The sequence below is a fragment of the Trachemys scripta genome, chromosome 16, assembly GCF_013100865.1.
Source record: "Trachemys scripta elegans isolate TJP31775 chromosome 16, CAS_Tse_1.0, whole genome shotgun sequence".
Taxonomy (NCBI): Eukaryota; Metazoa; Chordata; order Testudines; family Emydidae; genus Trachemys; species Trachemys scripta.
The window spans coordinates 2,550,603-2,568,854 of record NC_048313.1 but is presented as its reverse complement, the minus strand read 5'-3'; the positions used below and the strand labels follow the sequence as shown (position 1 = coordinate 2,568,854).

Here is an 18,252-nt window from a genome sequence, read left to right as displayed (position 1 = left end):
GGGGGCAAGGCTGAGAGACGGGATGAGGGGGGGGGCTGGGGAAGGAGGGAGTGGGGGGGGAGGAAGGGGGGAGGGGGGAAGGGGAGATGGAAGAAGTGGGGAAGAGATGGGGGGCAGGGGGAAGGGGTGGGGCAGGAGGGGGAAACAAGCCCAAGCAAGGGGGGGGCAGGCGGCCAGAGAGCGGGTGCAGAGGGAGGGAAGGAGAAAACCAGTGACTGGAGGGGAGGGGAGAGGGGCCCCTGGCCCCCAGTGTGGGGAGAGGGAAGGGGGTGAGATGTGTGTGTGCGGCTCCTCTGCCCCCCCCACCCCCAGGCTGCCCTCATCTAGTGGGACTCCAGGAAATCCCCTCTTAGAGCCCAGGGCAAGGCTGGGAGCCAGGACTCCTGGGTTCTCTCCCCCCCTCTGGGAAAGAAAGCTGGGAGGGGGTGGCGTGGTGTGGGAGCCAGGACTCCTGGGTTCTATTCTCAGCTCTCCCACTGGTTTAGGCGCTAAGGCAGGTGCCTCACCTGGCCAGCAGCTCCCTGGCCCCCGTCGCAGGTGTCTCCATGCTGCACAGACCCCACCGGGCCCTTCGTGGGTGCCTCAGTTTCCCCAAAATACTGAATGTTTAACTAGGTAAGGGGAAAAGGTGATTTAATCGCTGCAGGGACCCAGAGGACTAGGTGGGATTGAGGGCTGGCTGCTGGGGCCCCCAGCCAGCTCAGACCACAGCCCCACCCCCGTCACCCAGGCCAACCCCTGGGAGAACAAAGAGCTGGGCCAGGGGGCCTTTCTCTCTCTGGGAAGAGGAACGAAGGACTGAGGACAGGGAGGGAGGGTTAGGCATCTGGAATTAGGGGCACTGCTGGGCAGGGGGCAGAGGCAACCCCGCGCTCTGCTGGAGTGGCTGTAGCACCCCCTTCCCTCTGCCAAGCTCAGAGCTCCCCATGCCGCGTCCCGGCTCCTCATCCGTTTTCACACCCCTGGCCAAGAGATGCTCCCGGCCCAGCTCGGGGTGCAGCTCTGAAGGGAGCTCACGGTGTGGCACAGGGGGGCTGGAGGCTCCAAGCTTCAGTACTAGGAGGCGCTGAAACCAAGGGACTGACCCCAGTGACCCAGAGGGGGGTTGACAGATGGAAGGGGTCCCCCCAGGGGCTGTCCCAGCACACTGGACCTGGGGAGCTATGATAAGGGCTTCTTCCCACCTGGGAAGGGGAAATAAACACACGTCCCTTTATGCCCGTCCAGCTGCGGCTGTAGTGTGTGTGTGTGGGGGGGGGGGGGTAAGAGAGAAACTCTGTTAAAAATCAGTCTCCAACTGACACTTGTCACAGAGTGTGGGGGAGGCAGGGCCCTGCACCCCTCTTCCCGAGATTCACTGCGACTCTCAACCAGCCAGTAAAGCAGAAGGTTTATTTAAGGACAGGAACACAGTCTCAAGCAGAGCGTGTAGGTACGACCAGACCCCCTCAATTAGGTCCCTCTGGGAGGTTCAGGGAGCTTAGACCCCAGCTTGGGGTTCCCTGCGTTGCACCACCCAGCCCAAACTGAAACCAAACCAAAACTCCTCCTGCAGCTCCTATCTTCCCCCTCCCCCCAGCTCCTCCTCTCCTTTGTTCGGTCTCCCGGGCAGAAGGTGTTAATTCTCCCCACCCCCATTCCTGGCTCAGGTAGCTTCCTTCAAGGGAAGTCCCCCCTCCTCACTGCAACCCCCCTGCAACATTCCCAGGTCAAATCTGCCCTGCTCCGTCACAACACTGTTCTATGATCCCCCTTGTGGGGATGTGGAAACTGAGGCACAATACAATGGTGGAGCAGAGAAGGGCGGCTGAGAGCGGGCTGGGGTTTGAACCCAGATCCCACCCCTGGTCAGCCCCCAAGGCTGCTTTGCTTTTTGCCGCACGCTGGAGAGGCAGACCTGAAATTCATCATTGCCTCAGTTTCCCAGCTGGCCGCCTGCACCTAGCTATTGGCCCTTGGCGGAGACTTCAACGGGAAGGGCTCAGGGAACTGGAGCGTGGTTTTGTTCTGTGTGTGACCAGCGCCTGGCGCCACGGGGCTCCAGTAAGACCGAGAGGGAGCCAGAAATACAAAAATATTGTCTTAACCTGGCAACATCAGAGAAAAGTCACAGGGGGAAAAAATACGCTTGTGCCCCACTCAACGTTAAACCGGTTCCCGTGGGGCTGGCCGGTGCCCCAACCAGCTACGAAACTCCGGCCTGAATGCAGAGCCGGGCTCCAGGTCCTGCCCCTCTCTTCATGCTGCTTTGCAGGGCAGGTCGCTCTTTGGGGAGGCCACTAGAGGGCGCCGGGGTGGAAATTAATCAGGCTGTGTCATTAATTAGTGGCCTAGGAAAAGGGAGCCAAGGACAGTCGTGGGGCACCAGGCGCTAAGTGGGTGACGCTGCAAATCGGCAGCCGAAATCAAATAAATCCGGCCTGGCCCCCAGCTCCGGGCTGCCCATCAACTTGCTTGGCAGGAAGACCTGGCGCTAACCCCCAGCGGCCGGGATCAGGGCCCCCAGCATGCCAGGCGCTGCCCAGAAACACCCACCCCTCAGCTGGGATCGAGGCCTCCCTAGGCCCATTCCTCTCCCAGCGCCGGGGCAGGAAGACGGGGTATTGGAAAGCAGGATTTATGGTGTCCCCCTCATCAGCCCTTTAGTGCAACCCAGGTCACGGGGCTTTTTCGTGGCTTGCTGCAAAGCTGCCCTGGGCCCTGGCCATGGGGCAGGGAGAAACACCCCCTCTCCCCTCGGGGTGTGTGGGGGGGAGAGACATCGCCAGCCCCAGCATGCAAGGAGCAGGGGCAGCTGGGGAACGTGCCCAGGCATCCGTCTGCTGCAGAGATCTCAGTGCACAGCCCGACCCCAGAGCCGCCGGGCTCCAGCCCCAGCGGGACAGCCCAGGATAGACCCCACCGGCCTGGCCCTGGGGCCAACCCCGGGTCTGGATGAGATGGGGGGCCCCAGCCCCGCCCTACAGCCCCACACACCTCTCCCCACATTCAAGGGGCGAGACACCAAAGACCCCTGGGTTCTCCCCCAGCTTGGGGAGGGGAGAGGGGGGCTAATGGGGGCGGGTAGGGAGCCAGGACTCCTGGAATCTATTCCCAGCTCACCCCCCACCCCTCCCAGAGCTGGGGATCCCCCCCAGCCCCCTCGATCCAGCAGCAGCGCGGATCCTACCCTGTGCAGGAAACGCAGCAAACACCCCGGCGGCTCCAGTCTGTGCCGACTGTTCGCTGCTTCTTGGGGTGGAAAAAGGAGGGGAAAGAAAGTTTTAAAACACGTTTATTCTGGAAGAAATTTAAACATTTGAAAGGAAAGAAACATCGACCCCAGGGGCCTTCTGGCTTTCAGAAGTATTGAGTGCAGCCCCGAGGGGAGACCCCGCACGCCCCCGGCTTGGGAAAAAGACACCCCAGTCCCTACACCTTGTATCTGTATCACGGCCCGTCTCCAGAAACAAGCGGTGTGCTCTCACCCCCCCTCCACCCCACAGCGAAACGCAGAACCTGCAGCCCAAGGCGTGAAAGCTGGCAGCAGAAACCCAGGCGCGAGGAGCTGGTACCAGTCGATAACAGGATAAAAAAACCCAAGGCCGATTTCTCTGCCGGGAATTCGACCCCAGGACGAGCCAGCTCCCCAGAGGCCAGCGGGCGAGGGCGCAGAGCGGCTCGGGAATTGCCGCCCGGGGGCTGAAATGCACAAAGAGAATTCTGCCCAAGGGACCAGGTGAGGACGTGGCTGCTAAGGGGAGGCAGCGGCGGTGCCCAGGGGTGCACGGCCGTCAGCCCCATCCGGTTTGGGTCACACGCAGGTCCGGAGGGCGAGGGGATCTCTCGGTCGCAGCCCAGGGGATTCCAAACTTCCGGGCCCAGTTTGCTCCCCCGAAGGCAGGGGAATGCTGCACAATCGGGGGGGGGGAGGCGTGCACCAGCCCAACCAGACAGACTGGGCCCCCCCTTCACAGATCCAGGGAGCCCTGGCTGGCAGTGAGTTTAGTAGCTGGCAGGGGGGGATTTTGGGGAGTGGTGCCGATCGGCCCCCAGCAGCTGCTGGAGCTGGGGGTCGCAGGAGGGGCCGGCGGGGGCCACGTCCTGGGGGCTGGCGGTGGGCACGGCCCTGCCTGGCTCCCTCCGGCCCCGCAGCCCCGCAAAGGCCAGGGTGAGGTGCTTGTGGCTGACCAAGATCTGCCGCCCGCAGGCCCGGAAGTAGCTCAGTGGACTCTTGGGGGGCTGCAGGCCAGAGTCGTCCCGCCCCGAGGCCTGGGCCTGGACCCCACTGGGCAGGGCACTCTCATGGCTGAGCGAGCGCCCGAAGCGCCGGCCCCGGGCCACCCGCTTGGGGGTGCCGGCTCCGGCGGGCTGGGCAGGGGAGCGCGGGAAGGCCAGGGTCAGTCGCTTCACATGGCGCCTGGGGGCACCGTCAGGGCTGGGAAGATGCTGGGCAAGAGAGCCAGGAGCCGGCCGCTCCTCCTCCTCCGGGCCACCCTCCCCAGCCCCCAGGCAGCCGGGCACAGTACCGCCAGGGGCCAGTGTGATGCACAGCATGGGCGTGCCCAGCGGCTCCAGGCCAGGTCGGCTCCCCGGGGCATCATCCAGTGGCTCCATCTCACCTCCTCCAGGGCGGGATGGGGAGCTGCCCGACCCGGCTGCTCCTGGGGGGTCGTTGACGCTGCCCTCTGCCCCCGACAGGCCCTCCGGCCAGCTCAGGGACCTGCGCAGGGCCCGCTGCTGCCTGCGGGGGACCCCAGGGCAGCTTCCGAACCAGGCCTCCAGGTCCAGCTCCTTGGTGCACGGCTTCTTGCCGGCGTCCGCAGATCCCGCCCAGGACACGGGGTCTCGCTTGCTGTGCCCGGCAGTGGGGTCTTCCACAGCAGGTGTCCCTGGAACACAGACATGGCCCCGTCACGGCCCCAGCCAACATGGGGCCCGGTGCCCACCCGCATCATGAGAGGCAGAATCAGACGCAGCAATGAAATGCAGCCACTTCAGGGGTGCAGTGTGGCAGCTGTTTGTACAGGGTTCCCTCACTCTGGGGCAGGGCACGAGGACTGTTTGTGAGGGACCCCTCACCCGGCACTGAGATGAAGCCACCTCTGGGGTGGGGTGCAGGGGCTGGTTATACAGGGACCCCTCACCCAGCACTGTGATGCAGCCCCCTCTGGGGTGGGGCACAGCAGTTAATGCGCTGACAGATGGATATGGGCAAACCCTGCCCTCTAAGCGGTTGGGATCTTCGACCCGTTGGCTGCGGCGGCACCATGCGAACAGACCCACAGCGCCGAGGCTCTCAGGCCCCGGGAAGGGGGCGGGGCGAAGATGAGCCAAGCCACTAAACCCCCGCCCGCCCCGAGCTCACCCGGCCCCGCCCGTCTCTGTTGAAACCAGCCGATTACAACACGGGCGATGGGGCCGGGAAGCTATTTCGCCATTGGGCTGAGATGCAGCGCGGCTGCTGCGGGGGGGAGGGGCTGTCTGGGGTTACGGGGTTCAACCCACCCGCCCGTCAGTGCTGCAGACTGGAAAGGAGAAGCCGGGTCGATGGCGGAGCAGGCAGGGCGGGAACCAGCCGAGGATGCTGATGGGGGCCCCGCTGAGAACAGAGGAACCCCCTGCTGCACCCCCCTCAAGCCCATCACCATCTCTGATCCAAACCCCACTCCCTTTATCTAGTCCCCCCACGCACTCCTAGAAGATGGGGGCCCTTTGCATCACGCGGCCCCCAGGACATGGGCTGTACCATCATCCGGCTCCGTGGGCCTGGACAAGGGCAGCGGGACCCAGCTCTGTGGGGCTCGGTGCCCCTCCAGGGAGTCTGCCACCACCCTCTTCATCTGGTGCCAGCTGCTGGGCTCGGGGGCCTTGGCGTCCCGCTTGGCGAGGTCCGGGGGAGGCTGCAGGGGGGAGAAAGGGAGAAGGGCTGGGGCTTTGCTAGCCCGGGGCCGGAGCTGCAGCTAGAAAGCGCCTGGAGGGGCTCGGGACCGGGTGCCAGGGGAGGCCTCCGAGCTGGCATGTGGCACAAGGAGGCCGGCCCCTTTAAAGTAGAGGGAGAACCCAGGTGTCCCCGCGTGTGTCCTTTTAAACTCCCCCCACCCCAATGCCTGAGTTCTCTTCCACAACCCAAGCAATGAACTTGCACTGAGCTGGCCTCAGTATGTGTAACTGCTGCCCCCTGCCGGATGGACCCTGCGCTGCAGCGTCACTCATCTTAGGCCCTATACTGCTAACGGGGATTCACCTCTAGGCCCAAAAGGGGCCCGCGCGTCCGGAGTTACTCACCAGTTCCTTCCCGCTACGGGCGAAAATACGCAAGGATTTGCGCCCCGCGTCCTGCCGCTCGAAGGGGTCTGGGGAGCCGCGGGCGGATCGGGCAGAGAGCTTCCTGGACGGGACGCAATACAGCATCAGGAGAGCTGCCCAGGACGGGGCGGGTTGGGCACCAGGGGAACCCCCAGAGCCAGGCTCTGCCCAAGGCACCGCCAGAGACGGCCACCGGGCCTCAAATGCTGCCCGTGGAACAGAGCAGGGATGAGCCGATGCCACACACCCCCCAACACTAGGGGGCGCCGGAGTTGGGAGCCATACACTGATGGCCGGGGTGGGGGGGGGTGTGCGTCAGGCATCGGGCTGGGACCCAGGGGATCAAGGTTCAATTCCAGACTCTGCCACCACCTCCCTGGGCAAATCCCTGCATCACCTGGGCCTCAGTTTCCCCAGCTGTTGTGTGTGTGTGGGGGGGGTCTGCAGTGCCAGGCACAATGGGCAGCCCCAATCTCAGTGGGGGGGTTGCACACCACCCGGCCCCACAGAGGCCCCCCGATCTCAGTCTGGGGGGGGTCTGCGCAGCACCTGGCTCCTCAGAGGCCCCCCAACTCAGGAACCAGCATTTCCAGCCATTGCCCCGGGACACGCCTGTGGGCCAGGGGCAGGCGCCCCATGGTGCAGTTACCAGTGGGGCAACGCCCCCCCCCTTACCTCTGAGGATGCCTCTTGCAGCTGCTCTTCCTTCGGTGCAGGCCGGCACTGGGGGGCAGAGTCCCTGCAGCGGGGGGCAGCTCTGGGGGGCTGTCGGTGAAGACCTCGGGGGGGCTGGCAGGAGCTGGGGGAGGGGAGGCAGAGGGGTCAGCCAAGGAGCAGGGGAGGGGGCTGGTATTTGGGGGGGAGAATAGATGCTTGTCTATTATGGGGGGGAAGAGATAAGTGAGAGGGGCGTGATTACAGCAGGGGGTGGGCTGAGAGCCAGGACTCCTGGGTTCTCTCCCCAGCTCTGCCACAGACTCCTGGCATGGCTTGAGTAAGACCCTTCCCCCTCTAACATGGGGTTTGAAATCCTGTTGGGGTCAGAGCTCACTGGGGCCATGCAGGGATGGGGGCTCCAATCCTGGCTGGGGCCCCTTGTTAAGGGGCTTCTTCCTTCACCCTCCCACTTCCCTGGTCCTTCTCGCATGAACAGAGCAACAATACCCGAAGCCCAAAGGTGCAAACCATTGGATGTTCATTGGGGTGAACGTCCAGCAACCTTTAATCCAAGTTCCCTTTTCAAATCCCAACTTACTTCCTGTTTGCCCCTAATTTCTATAGTAATATTCTCAGCTACACCTTAACCAATCCCTCTACTGAAATCTAACCAATCCTAACCTACTGTAACATCACTCTCTAACCAATTACATCCCACTCCCAGGGGCATAGCCAGGGTTGCAGCCGAGGAGGAGAGGCAGCGAAAAAAGGCGCCGGTCCTTCGGTGGCATTTCGGCGGCCCTGCGCATGCACCGAAATGCTGCCGAAAGTGAGGGACCCGCCACCCCCGAATTGCCGCAGGTGCCGCCCCTCTCCCTTGGCCGCCCCAAGCACCTGCTTGTTAAGCTGGTTCCTGGAGCCGACCCTGTGGCCGCCCCGCTTCCCCATCCAGAGCGCTGTCCGGGGCACCGAGACCCCCGGCAATGCTCTCAGGGCCCGAGTCCCGGCGGGAGCGCCGGGAGCCAGCCAGCCCGCGGCCCTGTTCCGCAGGCCTCAGACTATCCCAGTGACAGACGCAGGCGGACTCGGGTTTTGATACCCCTGTAACCAGCGAAATGATACAAATACCTCAATTCTTAAAGTCTAGGCCTTTACAGACCGGCCTGAATATCTATATCCTAACACCCAGCGCTGCCGTGAGGGCACAGCACCCCCCGGCCGTACCATCATCCGGGGGCTGATCCAAGGGGTCCCCGGCCTCGTCCGTGGACAGATCCGAGCCAGCCGGCCCCACAGCGGGTCTCCTGCAAGGGGCACGTGTGGGCAGCGTTAGCAGGGGCCGGAACTGGCGCGCCCGCCCGGAGTTCCCAGCACGCATTGTAGGACACGCCCAGGAAACTGGGTGCCCCCAATGCTTGGGTCCTCCCCTCATCTGGCATCCCCCTGCTCCACCCACACCACGCTCCCCAGTCCCACCCCAAATTCCCCAGTCCCTCCCCCCCCACGAGCTCCCCGGTGCCCCCCCAGGGGAACGGCACGGAGCTGCCTACCGCTTCTTGGTGCCCAGCAGGGCCTCCTGGACCAGCTCCTCCAAGGCCTTGCGCTTGGCGCTGAAGGGGGTCGTCTGGGGCACCAGGCTGGAGCCGCTCGGGGAGTCTAGGGAGAGGAGGGGAGACTTGGGGAGGTCCCCCAGGTTTGCCCCAGCCTCTCCCCAACCCAGCAGGGCATCCCCCCCCACCCCCCGACTCCTGCACCCCATCGCTGCATGGAAGAGACCCCGTGGGGGGCAGCAGGGGACGCTCTCTCCTGGCCAGCAGGGCTGGCCCCATTGCCCCAGGGCGGCGCTAGGGGGCGCTGTGCTGCAGGGAGCAGGGCGGGGGCAGCAGGGGGCGCTCTCCCCTGGCCAGCAGGGCTGGCCCGGATGGCCCCGGGGGCCGGTGTTGCAGGAGGTGCCACACTCAGACAAGGTGCGAGCCCAGCACGGCTTTTCGCAGCTACCCCCTCAGGCCCAGGGTTGCTCTTGGCTTTCGGTCCTAAACTGCTGCATGGCTGTGAACCAGCCCGTGCCCCACCCCAGAGGTGGCCGCATCCCAGCGCCAGGCGAAGGGTCTCTACGCATGCAGCGTAAAGCCCTTTCCACAGCTGCTCAGATGAGGATCTGGGGACACCCAATATATGTGGGGGGGGGGGGCTGCGAGTGGCCTTATACTCATCCAAGCCCCACGGTACCCAGCTGCCCCCCTTGAGCCAGCCCCCACCCCTATGCTCCCGCCCAGCAGCCCTGCACTCACCCACTCCCAGCCCCACAGCGCCACGCCCCACTCTCAGTTTGGTCAGGGCCCCGTTCACAATGTCTGCAAGACAGAAAACAGGGCAGATTTAACCCCATAGTGCCCACCCAGCACATCCCCAACCCCTGGGGCCAACACCCCCCCCAGGGCTGAACTTCCTGAACACCCCTTGGGGGTGCGGCATGGGGCATACTGGCAGGGTAGGGGGCTTGTTCTGTGGGTAGGGGGTCAGGACTCCTGGGTTCTCCCCCCAGCTCTGGCAGGGGAGTGGGGACTAGTGGTCACAACAGGGCACTGGGAACTAGGACTCCTGGGTTCTCTGCCTGTGCCCGGCAGCGAGCGGGAGACAGAACCAACGCTCACCGCCAACGCTCCTCCGGCGAAGTCTCTGGTTCCGCTCCGTCAGCCCGTCTCCAGCCTCCCCGGGCCCCGCCTGGCTCTGGCAGCCGCTGTCTGGGTCAGGGGCAGGAGCTGGGAGTTTGTCCAGGAGAAACTGGGGGACTCTGCCTAGAGGGGAGACACGGGGGGGGCTTGGAGCCAAGACACCCCAGGACTGAGAATCCCCTTCCCGTCACCCCTTTGCACTGACACTGGGACGCAGCCTCCTTCACTTCCTGTCCCAGAGCAGTGCCCTGCTGCCAGAGAGCAGCTCCCACGCCCCACCCCAGAGGTGGCTGCATCCCAGCACCAGGCGAGGGGTCCCTCCATAAACAGCCCCGCACCCCACCCCAGAGGTGGCTGCATCCCAGCACTGGGCGAGGGGTCCCTCCATAAACAGCCCCGTGCCCCACCCCAGAGGTGGCTGCATTGACCCGTGTAAACCGCTTGCAACATACTTCTGGATGCAAAGCGCTAGAGACATTTCAGCAGGGATTGAAGCTATTTCACAGCTTCCCCCAGGACACGGACAACCAGCCCAGGGCTCTGGGGGAATCCCCATTAGCAGTACAGGGCATAGGACACAGACATGCTGCTCCGTCTCACTCTCGGAAGGGTCGTCCATGCACACGCTGGCACAGCAGTTCCAGCTCCTCCCCGCCGCTCACCAATGTGGGGCGCGTGGCTGATCAGGGCTTGCACAGCACCCGCCTGGAGCAGCAGCCGCCGCTCGGCGCCCGGCGCGTCACTCAGCGCACAGCTGGGGAAGAGGTTGGGGGCGAAGATCACGGCCAGGTTGGCCTCGTCCATCTTGTTCTCCTGGCACCTGCGGGCGGGGGAAGGTGAGCTGAGCCGGACACGAGGGCATGGCCAGGAGCAGACCCATGCCGCTGGGCGTTCAAACCCAGCCAGGACCCGAGTTCCTCCAGTCTCAGCCCCATCTGAATATCACTGCACAGCCCAGCAGGGATAGCAGTCTCTGGAGAGGCCCGGGGCTGGGCTGGCAGGGGCTGCGGGTTGGGAGTGAGGGGCACCAGCAGGGCTGGGTATGGGACGGGGCAGGGCTGGGCTGGCAGGGGCTGCGGGTCTGGAGTGAGGGGCACCAGCAGGGGGGGGGGGGCCCAGGGCCGGGCTGGCAGGGGCTGCGGGTCGGGAGTGAGGGGCACCGGCAGAGCTGTGGGGGAGCCCAGGGCCGGGGTAGCAGGGGCTGCGGGTCGGGAGTGAGGGGCACCGGCGGAGCTGGGAGGTGGGGGGAGCCCAGGGCCAGGCTGGCAGGGGCTGTGGGTCGGGAGTGAGGGGCACCGGCTACACCCACCTGGCCGCCACGTCGCGCAGGAAGGTGCAGAAGTAGCGGAGGGCGCGGGCGCTGTGGCGGGGCAGCAGACAGCTCAGCAGCAGGGTGAGGGGGCCCCGCTCGCCCTCGGCTGGGTGCTGTTGGGCGCGGCACAAGGGCTCCTGCAGCTCGGCCGGGATCAGGGGCTCGGGCAGGTGCCGTAGGAATTGTTTGAGCAGGGCAGCCAGGTCGCAGGGGGCAGCCGAGTCCAGGCAGCTCTCCCCGGCCTCCAGCTGGGCCTGCAACGACAGGGCCCCGAGGAGCGTGGCGGGGGAGGGGGCAGATCACGCCCCGCCCCGTGCCTCAGTTTCCCCACCCACCCAGTGGCATCGTTCCAGGCGCTACGGACAGGCAGAAGGTTCAAGTGCAGAGCCCGGACCAGCCCAGCCGGCTCTCTCACCTGCTCCCCGCTGAGCGGCCCACAGGAAGCCCGTGGATCAGCCAGCCAGGCCTCACCGGGCATGACCAAATCCCCTGCCTGACCCCTCCAGCCCTGGAGCATGAGGGTGGGTTCCCCTTTGGCTCTCCATGCTCTCTCCTGCCTGCCCCCTGGGGGGATGGAGCCCGGGGGAGGGGCTGAGCGAAGACCCCAGGCTCGGGGAGGGGGATGGGTAACATCCCTGCTCCAAGCCTAAGACTCCAGCCTCGGTCTGTGGCAACATCCCTTGGATTTCATCAGCCTGTGGCAGCAGGAAACCCAAAGCACAGGGATGCTGCTGGCCCCCAGCCCCCCAGAGTCCCCCCAACCCCCAGTGTACAGCCATGTCGCCACCCCCCACCATGCAGACCCCCCGCGCCCCCCGCACAGAGCAGACGCTGGGAGAGAAGAGAGCTTTGGAAGTGAAACTGAGGAAGGGGGGGGTTGACCGGTGGGCGGGGGGGGGGGGGGGGCACGAAGCCAAGACTCCAGGGGTCTCTCCGCAGTTCTCAGAGGGGAGCGGGGGCTAGTGGTTAGAGCAGGGGGGCTGGGAGTCAGGACTCCTGGGTTCTCTCTGCAGCTCTGGGAGGGAAGTGGGGTCTGGTGGTTAGAGCAGGATGCATGTCTGTATCGGGGGGGGGGACACGGGGGATGATAATCCCAGCCACTGCGAGTTCAACATGCTTTCCAAGCGCATCCTCCTGCATCTGGCCCAGACCGAGCTGAACAGCCTACTACTGCTACCAGCCCAGAGCGTCTCCTCACGCCCCAGGGGTGGAGGGCTCCCATCCCCCCGCGCAGGCGCCGGATCTTGCCCTGCCTGGAGCACAATCACTAACCACCATCAGCCGCGCGCCGGGGCCTTCTCGCAGCGGAGATGTACGTGCAGAGTCAGGCTGCGACGGGGTGGGGGAGGGGGTTCGTTACCACGGATGAACGGGGCGGGGGGGACCCTGCCCCCAAGGCCCTGACCCTGAGTGGGGGAGGGGGCCACGTACCTTTAAGGCCTTGATGCGGGTCACGGAGCCGGATTTCCGGAACAGCCCCTCCGTGTGCAGATGCCGCCGCAGGGCCTCGCAGATCTGCACCAGGAACCTGGGGGCAGACCCGGGGGGGGCACTAAGGAGGCAGCAGTGTGTGTGGGGGGTGGTTCTCAGTCCGCATCAGCCCCTCCCCCCCTTAACCCTTTGGGGGTCTTGTGGCCGAACCTCTCCTGGCCAGCATCCCCCAGCACGTCGGCCTGAGTCTGCCGAGAGCCTGAGACAATTGCCCTGGGGGGAGGGGACTGTCCCATTTACCCCTCTCTGAAACCCACTGCTCCGCGGGGGCTCTCTACCGACACCCCCACAGCGGGGGTCTCTGTGAGCAAGGGGCTGGACCCCACCACAGCTCTGCTCCAGGGAGGGATGTCGCCCCCCAAGAGGTGGGGGTGGTCTGAAGAGGAGCCCACCCCCCCCCCGCCAACCAACCCACACCCTGTGTGGCTGTCCCTGATGCTTCAAATGAGGTGGGGCCAGGACTACCAAACACAGGGGCAGGGCCATTGCGAGCAGGGCGGGGGGGGGTCTGTACCCCCCCTTCCCTCCAGCCCAGCCATGAAGTTATTGGAGGTGCGTTTCCTGAGATCCGGATCCAATACCGGTGCCGAGCTCTCCCTTCGCGCCCTCCGCAGATCCAGCCCCCCCACTCACCGCGGTACTCCCTCCACACTCTCCGAGAGGGGCAGCGCGTGCAGCGGGGTCCCGAACGGGCCGGCAGGTGATGCCAGGGGAGATTTCTCCTGGCACTGAGAGAGGAGAGAGAGAAGAGACAGGATTTGGCATTGGGCTGCAGCTCTGAGCTGTCCGGCTTGCCCCCCCGGTGCCCATCACCACAGCCTCTGGGCATCAGACTGGAGGGCAGAGGATGGGGTCGGCGCCCGCGCGGCCAGCGTGGAAGAGCTGTGGCCAAGAGCAGCAGGCTGCCTGCCAGCTGCTCCATTGCCCCCGGCCCAAAGAAGAGTCCCCCCCGCGAGCTGCAAGCAGTAGAGGGCGTATGACACACAGAGGAGCCGGTCTAATTGGAGTCAGCAGAAGGCAGCTCGGTTCATCCCAACGCCCCGCAGCGAAACCTCACGCAGAGCTGAAGATAAAAGGGGGTCCCTCACTCCTGGTCCTCCCACCAATATCTGCCCTCTCTGGGAAAAGCCAGGGCAGAGTGCCCGGCGGGGGGCGGGGCTCCATGCCTGTGGGGCTAGGCAGCGGGGCAGGGCTTACAAGGGGAGAAATAGGGTCAGAGACGCTGCTGTTTGAAGTGCAGAGCGACATCCTGTTCCGCGCATTCGGCGCCCACAATAAGGGAACCACTGCCAGCGTGACCTGGTTACCGGGGGGGGGGGAGGGGGGGGGGGCCGCCGGGGGGAGCGGGGGGGGGGGGGGGCAGCTTGGCAAAGCGCTTCGTAAAAGGGGGCCCCCCATTTCTATGGCAGGTGGGGAAATTGAGGCATGAAGGTGCACCCACTTTGCCCAACCAGAGCTGGGAATGAAACCCAGGAGTCCTGGCTCCCCCACCCCTCCGGTTCCAACTACTAGGCCCCACTCCCTCTTCCCAAGCTGGGAGGGGAAACCCAGGAGTCCCGACAATCAGATCATACACACGCCTCCCCTGTTAACGAAACCGCCCGGCTCCATCGCAGGGCTGGCCGGGTCTACAACGGGGTCTACCCCAGCCGCAGCGGCCTGGAGCCCAGAGGGGGCCCACTCCTCCCCCACTTACGGGCGAGTCGCTCAGGGGGGGCTTCCAGCGCTTGAGTCTCACGCCGGCGCGGCGCAGGTGGCGGACAACAGCCTCTGCCAACTCCCTTCTCTCGGGGCTCGGCATGGCTCCGGGCTCACGGCCGAGGCATCACATCACGCGGCCCCAGCGGCCCCCAGCACGGGCCCAAGGGACACGCCGCAACTGGGCAAGGAGGAGAGGGAACGACTTAGCCTGGGGAGGGGCGGCTCTGTCCCAGCGCCTCCCCAGCACCCAACGCAGCCTCCCTGTTTCATTTTTAAATGGAGACACCCGCCTTTGTGTTCACCCGACTACAGCTTTGCAAGATGCCTGGCTAGCAGGCACAATCCCCTTTACTCTGCCCCTCAATCTCAGCCTGTCCCCTCACCAGCCAGTCCCCACCCCAAATCCTGGCCATTCATTTCCTCCTAGACCCCTCCAGGTTTGGGTGCCCCCAATCCTACCCTGTCACCCCCTCTAATCTGTACCTCCCCCTTCCCAAAGAAGCAGGGAAAATATCAGCTCGTCCCAGGTGCTCCCCCCCCACCTGCAGCCCATGGGGGACCCACTGAAGAGAGGAAAGGAGCCACCCTTTGATCTATTTATAAATTCCCCCGTTGGTGGGGGCGAGGTGCTGCTCGTTAGCCGCCCTTTTTCGGGCACTGGCTGATTCCCTAACGAGCCAATTTGTCTGGGGACCCTTCCCCCTTTGAATTTGCAGCAGCACCTCAAAATACTCCCCCCCCCCCGACCAATCAACCCCCCCCCCCCCCCCCCCCCCCCCCCGGCCTGCAATTAACCCTTTCGAGGCACTTTGGTCGTTAAAGCTGAACCCCCACCAGTCAGTGCTAATTAAGAGCAGAGGATTGGAATTAACCAATTATCGGCCCCAGCTCTGAAGGGATCCGTAATGCACTTCAAGACCCCTCTATTGTCCCACCTCTAGGGTTTTTTTTCCAAAAGACAATTACACCCCCCTTCCCCTGTAGCCGTCCGGCGATGGTGCTGGGTAATTGGGGGGGGTGGATCCCCCAAACTGGGGTTAAATTGCCCGTCCCAGCCCCGACCGGCCCCTTCTCTGGGGTCTCTCTGGCTCGGGCCTGGGCACAGCCTCCAAGGGGCTTGGCACGGGCGTAGCTGTGAGGATCTGGGCCGTGCTAGTGACTGGGGCAGGGGCTTTGGGCCCCCCGGGGAAGGCGCCCAGGGAGCACGTTGTTTTTTTCCCAGCCAAAGCTGCTCGGTTTTGGGCGTGTTGGTTTATCTCCTGCCTCGGGACACTGGGCGGTTTGATGGGGTTTGTATCGGCCAAAGGGCCAGGTGGGGACGTCCCCACACCGGCCTAACTGGACCGAGTGCCGTTCCGAACGCCCGAGTCAGGCCCCACCAAAAATCAGCAGAGCGGCTTACAACCATGGGATTTGTTTGAAAGCAATACAATCGTGGGCCTTTCTATCGGCCTTCTGATTTCCCGCGGGAGGGGAGCTCATGGTTTCAAACATCTCTTTGCCTCTAGGAGATTCAGAAAATTCTTCCTGAACAGTCAGCTGAAATCCCCTCATCACCTGAATCCGGGAGCTGGGGCTTTAAGAAAAGCCTCGGATCTCACACAAGCTGCCAGCGCTGCGGTTAGATCCTACGGTAGCGAGCACTTAACTCCCATAGGCATCTCAATATCTTCGAGGATCTGGGCTTAGCCCTGTGGGGCAGGAGCTGGCTTTCTGGTCTGTGTTTGTACAGCGCCTGGCGCAACCTATGAGCTACCGTAATACACCGGATAGCAATTAAAACGTACAGCGCCTGGCGCAGTGCGGGCCTGGTCCATAGCTGAGGTGCTACCGTAATACACCTAATAGCAATTAAAATATACAGCGCCTGGCACAGTGTGGGCCTGGTCCATGGCTGGGGTGTTACCATAATACACCTAATAGCAACTGAAATGTACAATTAAAATGTACAGCACCTGGCGCAGTGTGGCCTGGTCCATGGCTCCAGGGCTATCATAATACACCTAATCACAATTGAAATGTACAATTAAAATGTGCAGCGCCTGGCGCAATGGGGGCCTGAGGCGACCACAATACAAAGAATGAATTATGGCATTCACCGTAATAATTTGTAATACTGTTAGCCTGCCACTGGTATCCCATGGTGCATTGCTTCACAAGCAGATGGGCCTGTCTGGTTACTGCGCGCTCTCCGCTGCTCCGGGGCGGTCACCTGGCCTGGCCACCTATATGAATGTGGCTGGCGGGAGTTCGCCCCCCACTCCCCATGGCATGTGTGCGGCTCCAGACGCGGTTGCAACCACCGGGCCCCGTGGTCCTGCCCACGGCACCTGGAGAGAGAAGCAGGGCTGGCCCCGGACTCCTGCCCTGCCCTGAAACCTAGAAAATCCCCATCGTCCCCACCCTGACCCCGCTGGGCCTGGGGCGGGGGCACCTCTCCCAGAGCTGCGGCCCAGCTGGGCCAGGCCCGCTGGCAGAGGGCACCGCTGGGGCAGAGATGGCAGAGCTGCGTCGGCCCCCTGCACTGCCGATCGGGGATGGGGAAGGAACCAACGCGACAGCAGAAATCTAGGTGTCAAATTCCTAGATTCCAAGCAAAGACGGGCCCACTGTGATGCTCGAGGCTGAGCCCCCGGGCGGCCCAGGCCACAGAACCGCACTGAAACGATGCCCAGAGCAGATCTGCTCGTCTCCTTTCCGGTCCGAGTCTGTCTGGCCTCAACTCCCAGCACTGGCTCGGGTTCCACCTGCCGCCGCTAGACTGACGAACCCGTTATTAAATATTTGTTCCCCGGGCAGCTCCTTACCGACACTGCCCAAGCCACCGCCGAGCCGTCCCTCTGCTAAACTCAGCAGGCCGAGCTCCGAGAGTCTGTCACTCCAAGGCAGGTTTTCTAACCCTTCGATCATTCTCGCAGCTCTTCTTCGACCCCTCTCCCATTGATCAACCCCCGTCTTGAGTGGTGGGCCCCAGAACTGGACACAGGGTCCCAGCAGCGGTCGCACCAGGGCCAGACACAGGGGGAAAATAAACCTCTCTGCTCCGACGGGAGATGCCCGTTTATGCCGCCCAGGATGGGGGTCGCGCTTCTGGCTGCAGGGTCGCACCCTGTCCATCCATCCCTCCTTCCCAATACATCCTGTCCATCCATCCCTCCTTCCCAATACACCCTGTCCATCCATCCCTCCATCCCCATACACCCTGTCCATCCATCCCTCCTTCCCAATACATCCTGTCCATCCATCCCTCCATCCCAATACACCCCAGCTATCTAATCTAATCTAATCTAATCTAATCTATCCATCACCATACACCCCTATCTATCTATCTATCTATCTATCTATCTATCTATCTATCTATCTATCTATCTCTCCCCGTACACCTCCTCTATCTATCTATCTATCTATCTATCTATCTATCTATCTCTCCCCGTACACCTCCTCTATCTATCTATCCGCATAGACCTCATCTATCTAATCTATCTATCTACTGATTGATCAATCGATCGCTCTCAGACACCCCCTAACCTCCCGCAGGGCCCCAGGGGAACGGTCGCTCTCGCTCACTACGGCGTTTTTATATATTCTTCCTTCCTTCCTTCCTCCCTTAGTTAAAAAAAAGCCCCTTTTTTTTCACTTCTGCAGACGCAGCACCCGAGCTCCCACAAGTGGGGCTGGATCTCACTCGGACCCAGACCGGAGTCCTCCAAGGACTGGGAATAGGGTGGGGGTTCAGTAGGGGGCGTGCTCCCTCCACAGTCAGTGCTGACCCCAAAGCCCTGCGACAATGCCGGGGGTGCTGCGTTGCAGGGTGTAGGGTGAGGGGGGTCAGCAGGAGACGCTCTTCAACTCTCAATCAGATCGGGGGGGGGTCATCATCTCCTCTAAGCTGTTGTGCAGCGTTGCTGTGAGCTGTTAAACTGCTGTGATGCCTCACCCCAGAGGCAGCTGCATCTTCGCGCTGGATGAGGGATCCCTGTATAAACAGCTGCCATGCCCCACTCCAGAGATGGCTGCACCTCTGTCCTGGGTGAGGGATCTCTGTATAAACAGCTCCCTCCCCATGCCCCAGAAGTGGCTGCATTTGAGTGATATTTATGAATAGTTTATAATGAGCGTTTGGCTCCT

At 63.4% G+C, this 18,252-nt stretch overlaps 1 protein-coding gene across 1 annotated transcript; it reads right to left on the bottom strand.

Moving 5' to 3' along the window:
* Positions 1-3,290: 3,290 nt before the first annotated feature.
* On the bottom strand, positions 3,291-14,224 carry LOC117888921 (translation initiation factor IF-2-like). Its single transcript, XM_034792716.1, has 13 exons — positions 14,120-14,224; positions 13,057-13,151; positions 12,364-12,460; positions 10,930-11,186; positions 10,283-10,440; positions 9,600-9,743; positions 9,237-9,299; positions 8,496-8,601; positions 8,170-8,249; positions 6,964-7,087; positions 6,268-6,370; positions 5,729-5,882; positions 3,291-4,871 (listed from the first exon to the last, which is right to left on the bottom strand). The coding sequence occupies exons 1-13, from the start codon at positions 14,222-14,224 to the stop codon at positions 3,985-3,987; spliced, it is 2,373 nt and encodes a 790-aa protein (XP_034648607.1). The 3' UTR covers positions 3,291-3,984.
* Positions 14,225-18,252: the final 4,028 nt, after the last annotated feature.

Bases quoted from the DNA above. Each gene is read 5' to 3' on its own strand.
- LOC117888921 (XM_034792716.1), bottom strand. From the start codon at position 14,224: ATGCCGAGCCCCGAGAGAAGGGAGTTGGCAGAGGCTGTTGTCCGCCAC. The intron at 11,187-12,363 runs GTACGTGGCCCC...CTGTCGTTGCAG, and splicing joins CCCGCATCAAGGCCTTAAAG to GCCCAGCTGGAGGCCGGGGA. The intron at 8,602-9,236 runs GTGAGTGCAGGG...TCCTCTCCCTAG, and splicing joins CGCTGTGGGGCTGGGAGTGG to ACTCCCCGAGCGGCTCCAGC.